The sequence below is a fragment of the Arvicanthis niloticus genome, chromosome 1 (assembly GCF_011762505.2).
Source record: "Arvicanthis niloticus isolate mArvNil1 chromosome 1, mArvNil1.pat.X, whole genome shotgun sequence".
Lineage (NCBI taxonomy): Eukaryota > Metazoa > Chordata > Mammalia > Rodentia > Muridae > Arvicanthis > Arvicanthis niloticus.
Window position 1 is genome coordinate 120,473,265 of NC_047658.1, and position 11,611 is coordinate 120,484,875.

The 11,611-nt window shown below is 37.5% G+C and overlaps 1 protein-coding gene across 3 annotated transcripts; it reads left to right on the forward strand.

The window, feature by feature from the left end:
- The first annotated feature begins 5,806 nt into the window (after nucleotides 1–5,806).
- Nucleotides 5,807–11,156, forward strand: LOC117722289 (olfactory receptor 5AN1-like). 3 transcript variants are annotated; one of them, XR_013105690.1, is made up of 3 exons: nucleotides 5,807–5,979; nucleotides 8,565–9,966; nucleotides 10,908–11,156. XR_013105690.1 is itself a non-coding variant. In XM_076917828.1 (2 exons), the coding sequence occupies exons 1-2, from the start codon at nucleotides 5,966–5,968 to the stop codon at nucleotides 9,520–9,522; spliced, it is 972 nt and encodes a 323-aa protein (XP_076773943.1). In that variant the 5' UTR covers nucleotides 5,807–5,965; the 3' UTR covers nucleotides 9,523–11,156. The 3 variants fall into 3 exon arrangements, 1 of the variants encoding a protein (XP_076773943.1); XR_013105691.1 differs by having other exon boundaries at nucleotides 8,565–9,912; XM_076917828.1 differs by having other exon boundaries at nucleotides 8,565–11,156.
- Nucleotides 11,157–11,611: the final 455 nt, after the last annotated feature.

Genomic DNA, 11,611 nt, shown 5'->3' on the forward strand with positions numbered 1-11,611 from the left:
AATCAACCCCAAATCCAACACTATAAATATCAAAACCATTCATTTCATTTCTGAGTATCTGCAGCTTGTGATCTTCTGTGCTCCTAAGGATTTTGGCAGGCCAACCTGCTTAGCTCTATTCTTACTCACAGTTTCTATCTAAGACTGGCTCTATTCCACACCTACAGCTCTCTTTGGGCAATGTTCAGGATGTTCAGTGGTTTTGGAATCTCAGTATCTTGGGGTCTCCACTGCAACTGAGGCTTCACTCTTGCCTGTGTTTTCTAATTTCTCTCCACAGGGTGTCCAGACCTGTAGCACAGTTACAGGTTGCTGGCCAGTGTTGGCTTTTCCCCCTCAGGGTAGCCAGGCTCAGTGCAAACTGGACTGGACTGGAAGGAGAGAAATTTAGCTGTACATGGGTGGATGCAGTGAGAATCTTGGTCTTTGGTCAGTTTACAGGCAAAGAACACACACCTAGGAGCAGCTTCAGAGAACTGGTTTTATTTATTGGTGGGAATAAAGGCCTGACCTTCCTGGTCCCACCACACCCTGGTCCTATACCTGGCCTATGGTTTTTGTTTTTTCCACAATTGCTTTATTCTTGTAGTACCAGTACCATGCAGACAACTCTTTACTTCCAAGTTTTGCTTTAAGCACTATGTGTAGCCTGGCCTATTTGGACCACAATTGTATGAGTTTCTACATTCTGATCATGTTGAAATATTTTTGTTGTCCCTTTGAAGCACAAATTTCACTTTGATGGTACAGATTTCTTATTAACCACAATAGATTCTTCAGCCACAGTCTGATCAGTACACACATCTCATAAATAGCCCCAACTCAGTTTCTAGTAAAGTCCTTGTCACCCCGAGACCTCATGAACAGGATTTCCACTGTCCATATTTTTTTCAGTATTACTGTCTTCCATGCTTTCATTAAAATGGCACATTAAGCTCTTTCAATACCATTCAATGATTTTTTCCAATCCAAAGTTGCAAAGTCTCTAATTCCTCTGCCTAAAAATCAAGGTCGGTCTTAACACAGGAATGTTCCCATTTTTCTCAGTGTCAATTTGTCTTTGAATTTAGTTTCTGTTCTTGGAATAGAAGATCCCAGCAAAAACAAAACAAAACACAAACAAACAAAAAAAAGAAAACAGAGAGGGAAAGGTTTATTTGGTTTAAGGTTCCTGCCTAGTTACATCCTTGAAGGGAATTTGACACAGGCATGCAAGCAGATAGTCACATCATATCCACATACAGGAGCACCTAGAGATTAAATGCATGCTTATCTGCTTGCTGGCTTCCTACTTTCTTCACCACATGCAAAGAACTAATGATGCAATGTTGTTGTCTACAGTCTTGGTAGGTATTCCATTCCACCTCACTTAGGAGAAGCAAGACAGTTTCCCAAGGCATTCCCAGAGGCTATCTAGATCTAGGCAATCCTTCTTTCAGGCTCTCTTCCTACATGATTCTAGATTGTGACAAATGTACAGTTAACATGCACACGCACATGCTCACACAGAGAATGAAAATAATAAATAGTTTAAATAGTAATTTAAAACATTAATAAGATAAAACTTTAAAAAATATAATCATCACAAGTACTTATACATCATTCTTTGGCAAACCACCAATTATGAAGAAATGTAATTATACATGCTTTAGGCAAAAAAAACCCCTACATTTTTAAAAAAATGTAACATCAAATTTATTCTTTGAAATTTTATATATATATATATATATATATATATATATATATATATATATAGCCTTGATCATATTCAAATCTCTTTTCTTCTGGAATACCTCTTCCCAACACCTCTTGCTGCTATTTTCATATCATTTAAAAATAACCCACTGAATTTAAGTGGGATTCTTGCATGTGGATGATTGTGACATCAGTTACTGGGTCTTGGGCAGCTTACAACAGGAACATGAAAAAAAATGAAGAAATAAAGCAATGTGACTGCCACTCTTTGGGGAATCGTTAAGTTCCAATCATTCCTCTGCTAGAGTTGAAAGGACCACTGAAGAGCTCTGTCTCCTGCAGGTCTTGTGCTGGTAAACAAAGTGTCTGTGAATTCAGGAGTTCAATAGCCATGGCATTCCTGAAGATAAAATAGCATAGCATTCACCCCACCCTCATGCTGTTATGTTCTCTCTCCTCCTTGTCTGTTATTAGCTTACCCTTGGGGGACAGATACGGTCATATAGATGGTCCATTTGAACTTGAGTACTCAAAAGTCACTTATTCTCAGCACCTTGACCTTTCATGAATTTCTGTCTTGACCATGTCCCACTGACAAGAAGATTTTTTGACCAAGGCTGAGAGTTGTACTAAGGATATTAAACTTAAGTTCTTAACAGACAGTTTCAATATATATCAATTTGTTTGTTTGTTTGAACAGGGCTGCACTTTGTAAACCATCTTGGTCTTGAACTCACAAAGATCAGTTTGCTTTTGTCTCCAGTGCTGAGATTAAAGGCATGAGCCATATGCTCATCACTGCTTATTTATATATAAACAGCAAATTAACAGTAGACTCCCACAAATACCACACCCCTACTATGATAATAATGGAATAACACTCTACAACTGTTAAGAAAGCCTCAATTAAATGCTTTCTTTTGTACATTGTCTTGGTCATGGTGCTTCCTTACAGCAATAGAACAGTAGCTAAAAGAAAACTAACAGATTTTTCCGGAGGAAAGCCTTTTTCAATACTTGTGAGAGTAAACAACAATATCTGATTTGACTTAAGTCCCACTCCATGAGATGGGACCCATACCCTATACTGCTTGGGTATAGAACAAAAAATTAGCCCAGAAACCCAGAGTTAAACCAAATACTACTGGTCTTTTAAAAAGCAATGAAAAAGTGACTTCTAACCATATACTATACCTTATCATAATCACAATAAGATCAGTGCCTTATTCTTCTATCATCAGAGAAGTTTCCTCCTGCAGCAGGTGAGAAAAATACAAACATTACACAGAGAATGAGCAAAACACCTTGGATCACTTAGCCCTAAATGGGATGTCTTTACCAAATCCCTCCCATCAGAGCTCCAGGAACGCAATAGAAGTGGAGACAGAAAGAGTGTAAAAGCCAGAGAATATGCAAGACAGCAGGAGGACAAAGCTCATGTGAATTCAGAGATTGAGGCAGTAACAATGGGTCTTTCTACCAGGTCCTCTGCATACAGATTAAAGCTTCCACCTTAATGTTTTTATGAGACTCTCAAGTCTGTGAATGAGTGGGTTTCTGATTCCTATATTTCATCTTGGCCTGTTTTCTTTCCTTCTACTGGTTTGGCCTGTCCATTGTTGATGTATTTGCATTTTGTTTCGCCTTATTATATTTTGTTTTCTTAAAAAAAACAAACCAAAAAAGTTTTGGTGTTAAACTTGAGGTATCAAAAGTAGTCCTTGCACATAGTAACAAACTCTTCCTGGAATTAGCAGGATCTTGAGGTAAATCCTCAGAAACCTATGGGAGACGACATGTGGCATCATGAGTTACCTCCTTGGGTGACTGAGGCCTGTGGGATGGGTGATGCTACCTGAGTGAGGTGTATGGCTCTCTATGGTCCTCAGGTACTTAAGTCAATTGTTTGAGAATTTCATAATGTATATAATGTATTTTGATGAGGATCACTCATCATTCCTTCCCTTCTAATTCATCCCTTTCTCCGTTCACCACTGTTCCCCTACATTTCATGTATTCCTTTTGAACCTTGCTAAGTCCAGTTTGTGATGCCAGTGTTGGCATCTAGTAGGTGTTAAGCCACCTATTAGAGCATGGGTAGCCTCTCAGGGGCTCCATACTTGAGAATTCAATAATTCTCCCTTTCTAGGGAGAATCAGTTGCCAGAAGGTTCTCATCTAGTGGTGGGAACTTGTAGACTTATGTTTTTCAAAACCTTGTTTAATAAGGATACGTAAATGCTTTAACCTCCCTTCTAGCCCATCACACACCAGAAGTAGTGGAAAGGAAAGATTAACAGGGCAAAGGAAAATGTGGACCTGTTTAGAAATAGTTCTTTGAAGTGAATCTAATGTCTGTTGTCAGAATATCAGCAGTTCAGCTGAATCAGCAACAGTAGCTCGATCCACTTGCAAACATCACTTATGAATCAGGCTCTTCCAGTCAGCCTGAGTATGTGGAAGTGGTAAGAAGCCATTGGAATACCACCACGAGTTCTTTGGTGTGTTTATTTCTATGAAGTAATGACAAAGAATGACCAGCAAAGAGTGGCAAGGAAAAGCAATTCCATACAGCATCATCCGTGAAGATCAGCATCAGCAAAGCCCAATGAAGACCAGCAAAGAGTGGCAAGGTGAACCAATACCACACAGTATTGTCCACTGTCTGTTGAGTTATATTTATACCCTTTCCAATCATCATCTGTTCTTTCAAGTGTCCACTCTAGGAAAACATCACATAACCTTTTTCCAGGTAGCTTCCAGAAAAACATTATGTGTCTGTTCTCAGCAAAACACCTTCTCATATGTCTGCATGTCTGCTTCAACAAAAAATTCTCTCATAAGACAGTTTCCAGAAAACATCATATGACACAACTGAGTCTCCAAAGAAACCAGAGATTTCTACTTCAGAAACTGATTACTGCCTCCTAGTACATGATAGGGGTTGCCTGGCATGATCTGCTGGAGGTATTGGGCCTAAAGTCATTGTTTCCTGTGAGTTCCTATATGCGATTGCTGTGTTATGTTTGGAAGACCCTATTTTGCTGTAATCATTCATTGTCTGTTACCTGTACAATTTACTTAGTGAAAGAATTTTTCTGATGGATTTCACTTACAGGAAATGTTAGATTTCTAAATCACATGTGTACAGTCTATTAATAAAGAGAAGGTCTAATAATACTATGAAATTTAAAGTTTTTATAATCTTTAACATAATTATCTTTAGAGTACTGAAATGTCTTACCTATTATTGTTATTGACACTTAATAGATGGAAATACTATGATATAGAGTAATGTATACAAAGACAGAAACCAGTAAGTGACAAAGCCAGAATTCTACTACCCAACTTTTAAAAATTTGTATTTATTTGTGTGTGTGTGTGTGTGTGTGTGTGTGTGTGTGTGTGTGTGTGTGTAGGATAGGGCTACTTTTGAGAGTCAACTCTCTTCCCACCATGTGGGCCCTGAAGATAAAGACATAAACTTGATAAAAGTACTTTCATTGAATGAAGAACCTCTGCAGTCTCAACCTAAATTTTATTTTATGATACTAAGACCCAAGGTTATGATCAGGATAAGTAGTTCTTTTATTGAATTTCAGTTTTTTTAAAATCATAAACTGGTAGACAACTTGGTGCCTTGACTTATTCACTTATGGATGCTATACACTGCAGGTCTGTTAGAACTTCTGTATTACTGATTCCCAGTAGATATTTGAGAAACTTGGTATGCATATTTATATAAAATAAAGTGATTTCTATATCATATGAATATATATTTATTGATGTCAAGCAATATTACCAGCTAGTCATTCTATTTTGTGAAAATTCTTTAACATCTCTGATTTCAAGTTTATCACCTAGAAATTAAGTTTTGTGGACTAGAAGATACCTGTTTTTTGCAGACCAGTGTATCCAAGGAAAGTCATGTTATGACCGAGTGTCATAAGAGGATCACAGGGAAAGTTAGAAATTGATGCATATGGCAAACTGTGTCTATAATTATTAGGAAAATCTCCATGACAACCATGATGCCAGAGAACAAGTGTATGCCATATATTTTCTCTAATTGGCCTTTACTTTCCACTTTGGCTCTCAATGGAATATTTAGAGAATTCCCCAGTGTTGCTGTCTCATTTGGTGTGTGCAGACAACCAGGTTAATGGCCAAAATTATCAGTTAGGGATATACTAGTGCCCCTCCTGGAAAATTACTTGAAATATTGTCAGTTTCAACATTTGGCAAGAACTCTGTCTTCTTGCAGTGTCTGGATGAAGGTCAGAGGGTAAGACTTTCAGGTAGAATCAGCTATCTCCAGTTCCTTCATTTTTAGAGAAGGACTCATAGTTTAATAAGATTTAAGGGGAGTAGCCTTTCCCATTTTTGTGCTAGCCCCTCTCCTAACTTATATATCCTGCATATTTTCCCTCAGTTTCTCTTACCCAATGGTCTGCTGTTCTGAGAAAGAATATATTCTATGTTTAAAATTTCAGAGAGGTTCTTGTTTAATCCTTAAGTATGTACCTTGAAGTCTTGAATTTACTTTGTATTCAAATGGGGATAATCAGGTCAGCTGGGGTCAAATTAGATTATCTGTAATGCATAGGTGATGTTAAAAGCCAGAAGTTGAGATCTGAATCAACAATAAGAATTGGCTGAGTTTCAGATTCCTAATGTCATGCCTGCTTGTCCGTATCTCAACTATTCCCTTCCCTGGAACTCTACTGCATCTTTTCTCACCAGGGTAATGTCTCTGAAATAATAGGCATTATATTCTATTCAGATGTACAGCTTTGATTCATCACTTTCAGTTGTGACAAGCCAAGTCTTATGATATGACAGAGTACTCATGCACAGTTCCACTAGACTGTTCACCACCTTCAAATTGCTCTCAATTGTCACCTTTGGTGGCCTCAGAAACATCAGGTTTAGCTGTACAGATATGAGAGATGCCCACTCTAGCCACACTTAGTACTGGTCTAAGTGTTCATTGCAGGCACAGGTAGTGCTGATCTAAGTGTCCACTTCAGACATAGAAGTGCAGGTCTAAGTGCTCACAGCAGACATAGGTAGTGCTGCTCCAAGTGTCCACTCCAGTCACAGGTAGTGCTGGTCTAGTGTCCTTTAAGTTTCTCTTACATTTTCCTCACTCAGCAACCTGTATTTAACTTATTATTCCCAGCACATTTTACTGAACTGGGCATGTTCTTATTAGATCAGCATTGATAAGCTATACCTACTCCACTGAATCTTTAACAGTCTAAGTGTCCACTCCAGGTACAGATAGTGCTGGTCTAAGTGTCCACTTCAGGCACAGGTAGTGCTAGTCTAAGTGCTCACTCCAGTCACAGGTAGTGCTGGTCTGGTGTCCTTTAAGTTTCTCTTACTCACATTTTCCTCCCTCAACAACCTGCATTTAACTTATTATCCCCAGCACATTTTACTGAACTGGGCATGTTCTTATTAGATCAAAACAAACACAGCAATGTCATTCTACAGTATGAGTGGGAGTTAGAAAAATGACATGGGACTGAAATCTATATTCTAATAACTATTTCTTAATACCATTATTGAAACCTGGTTCAGACAATTTAGGACCTAGTTTGTCAAAGGTTCCTTGGTATCTCATTTTTGTCCTACTATTGACTGCATTTTACAGAGGGAGTTGAGGACAGCAAGAATAATTGCTAACATTATTGGAGCTTTGCTGTGTTATGCCCTTTATGTCATTGAGTCTCTCGCACAGTTCTAGAGGAACTTTGGAAACGCTTCACACAATGTGTATGATTGTGTATTTATATGCATATGTTAGTGTGTGTGTACATGTATGGCTGTCTGTTAATCTCTGAATATGTGTGTGAAATAGAAAAAATAGAGAATGAGACAAACATAGAGAGACATTGACCACATAAATGACAGTGATTATACAAGCAAACTCATACAAGATTAGGAGAGTGTTTCTTGCACTTATCAGTGCTGTGGTGCCTGTCCCTTGCTGATTTAGAATATATAGTTCACACAGAAGCTTTTGTTGTGCTGTCTTTATATGTTGTGTGCCTCTTAGCACACGTTTTAATTATATTTGTCCTAACCCGGATTTCTATTTATTTATTTACATGTTTTTACTTTAAAATTTCTGTTGGAAGTTACACTTTATCCCAAGAGTGTATCAATATAATAATTTTTCTAAGTGAGTTAGACCTCAGGCTCTATTGGTGAAGGTATGTTTATTCCACAGCAATTTAAATTACTAACCTAGTCGTTTAAAAATTCTTATCAACATGTTTGTTTTTGTAATGTCTATTTATTCTTTTGATGCATGTCTGTGATTGTGAGAATAATGAGCTATCAATGTTAACAATACACTTGCTTTCCCGCCAAGTGTCAATGTATTCTGAGACTCATCATTTGCACCCTCAAAATATGTCAGAATTACAAATCAGGACACTTTCATTCAGGCCAGTTTAGGGATGCTGTTGTGTTAAAGCAATGTCAGGAGAAGAAATTGTAAAATTTATTCTGGGGTTCTGTATAAGACACTTTCATTGAAAGAATGATTGTCTTTACCAAGAACATATGCTTCTGTTAAATAACAGTGTGTCAGAACTACAAATCACAACAGTATAATCCAGGTTAGTGTAAGTGTAAGTGTGTGTGTGTGTGTGTGTGTGTGCATGCATGTATACTTTTGTGTGTATGTATGTATGTATGTGTTATTTGTGTTTGTACATGTTCTTGTGTGTGATCACGTTATTTCTTAGGCATTGTATTAAGGAAATAGTCACTAAAGTTTAAATGTCTCTTTTTAATGTGATGCTCTAATGTCACTTGAGTCAACAATACATTGTCTTATTTCCTTTTTGATTTCAGCAGTACAAGCACAGAGGTAATGATTGGGGGAAGAAATATTACCAAGATAACCCAGTTTATTCTTCTGGGATTCTCTGATTTCCCCCAAATCACAGCACTGCTCTTTGTTACATTCCTCATCCTGTACATTACAGCACTGATCTGGAACTTCTCCCTTATTGCTTTAATAAGGATGGACTCCTGCCTCCACACACCAATGTATTTCTTCCTCAGTAATCTATCCTTCATAGACTTCTGCTATATCACCACTACAGTCCCAAAGATGCTTTTTAACCTATTCCAGGAAAAGCAAACTATCAGCTTTGTGGGCTGCATAATTCAATACTTTATGTTTTGTAGTACGGGGCTGACTGAATCTTGCCTCATGACAGCCATGGCCTATGACAGGTATGCTGCCATCTGTAACCCTCTTCTTTACTCATCAATCATGTCACCCAGCCTCTGTGCTCGGATGGTGATGGGAAGCTATACAGGAGGACTTATAGGTTCTGTATCTCTGGTATGTACCTTGCTGCAGCTCCACTTCTGTGGAAATAATGTCATTAGACATTTCTTTTGTGACATGCCCCAGCTGTTAAGTATATCCTGCAATGACACTTTCTTTGCAAATGTTGTACTTCTCATATTAACAATGTTTTACGGCTTTTCAAATGCCTTAGTCATCATGGTATCCTATGGCTATATAGTTTCATCTATCATGAAGATCACTTCAGCTAAGGGCAGGTCCAAGGCCTTCAACACCTGTGGTTCTCACCTGACAGCTGTTTTTCTCTTCTACAGTTCTGGTATCTTTGTCTATTTGAGTTCTATCTCTGGTGGATCTTCTAGCTTTGACAGATTTGCATCTCTCTTCTATACTGTGACGATTCCCATGTTCAACCCTTTGATATATACTCTGAGAAACAGAGAAATCAAAGATGCCATGAATAGGTTGTGGAAAAAGACAATCAGCAGCTAAGGTTAGAGATGAGAAGATTTCACCACAATGCCATGTCAGAATTACTGTTAGCTGCCATCGTGTGCACATGAATGGAATACTACAAAGTCCATGACATGTCAGATGACAACAACTTTGAAAACAGACAATATGCCAATATACACCAAGAATTGATTTGGTGCATTTGAAATGCACCCTCTTTAGAACCAGTAGCATCCTAATTTCCATGTTACAAAATGGGCTGTTTCCTCATTAATTATTCTATCTATAGGTATTTTAGAAAAATCAAGTTGAGAAACTTGTGGAAGCCTGAAAACTGTTAAATTACGAGGAATGAATGCCTTTAGAGAAGATTCCTGATCAAATTCCTGACCTCAGATTCGACTAATTCTGTGTCATCAGTATCAAGGTGTAGTGTACTAAAGCCTGGGCCATCACCATTGATTATTCTGTGATCCTGAGCAGGTGTGGATGATAATATGAAAAGTTCTTGTTTGAAGGAATCAAAGCCATATGTTGGCTTTCTTGTTCCTTTTAGGAAGACTAATCAGAAACAGCTTGATTTTTCTTTTTTAAAATCACTATCTAGTCATTTAATAATATTCAGGTCAAACACAAATTGGGAGCTTAAATTATAAAGATAAAATCATGAGGAAGGCATGGTTTCTTGAACATCATTTCGTTAGTATTCTAATTGTTTGATTTTTGGAATCTTGAAAAGTCATGACCTTTAGCAGTATCTTATGGGCCAATAGCCATATATGAAATGTTGAAACCTGATGTTTCTTCCTCTTCTACATTACAACCAAAAAGTTTACCAGGGATTGATAGAGCCAATCAGAACACTCCAAAAATGTACTTTTATAGTTCAAGTACTTGACTAAGTTTGGTCTGAGAAGACCTGTGTGAATTTATTTCAAGCCAAGAGTAACAACACATGATGGACTGGCATGTTCTTTGTTATTGTCTATGCATGTTCAGTCTTTTGTGTTTTAGTATTGTATGGTTTTAAGAGAGTGATATAATGGTGGTAGTAGAATAACTAAGACTTCAAGGTGATATCTCTCAGTATTTCAGTGGAACTGTTTTCTCCATGTAGATATAAGTTTTACCATCATGAAGCAGAATTGCCCTACAGAATCCATTGGTTCACATCCATGGGAACTTAATATTTATAATAGTACAGAGATAAGCATGTCCATGGAAATGAAAATGATAGAATATTAATATTGTTTGTAGAGCAAAGAGTAGTGATTTATACTTATAATTCCACCTTAATAAGGCAGGGAATTTCCATGGGCTTTAAGGCAGCCTCAGCTACAAAGTGTCATTTCAGTCTGGGTTACAGAGTGAGACTATGTCACAAACAAACCAACTCATGAGAACAAACTCCCTTCTTGAAACAGGGCATCACAGCACCTTTGCCTGAGATTATATGCACCAGTCCTTTCCCTCCAGCTGCATATAAGACCACATGTGGTTGGTTTGTTTTTCCCTGAGTACACAGGAAGTGCATGACTGTAGGGTCTGGAACTCCCAAGGAGGTCAATTTCTTGTTAGTCAAACATGCTGGAGAAAGGGAATCTTTGTTGATGCTGCTGCTTGAGTCATTCTTGGATTGGTAAGTAACTCTAATAAAGTCATTGGTTCACAAAGCTGGACTTGCATGGAATCACTTTTTTCATCTGTTCATTCTGTCTGTATTTGGGTCATTGTATGTTTATATGTTCCCAAGAAAATTCCTACAACATTCAGGGAGCTCAAAGGATCAGGAGAGACTATAGATGATAATTAGGCAAATTGAGTTATCATTTCTGGCCAGTAGTCTCAATTAAGACATAAGTTTGTGGTTTCATGTCTCTGGTTCAAAGCAATACTGTGATGTGTAAACAACAATGGCCACTGGTTTACCATGCTGCTTAGATTTGACAAAATTGTTAATAACTCTGTCATATTTTCATGTTATCTTCAAAAATTAATTAGATATTTTTATTTGTGAGATTATAATATAATTACATAATTTCTCCCTTTGTTTTTTTCCTCCAAGAATTCTCATATGTCCTTCCTTATCATATTTGAAGAGTTTCACAATACATAAAATAAAACTTTA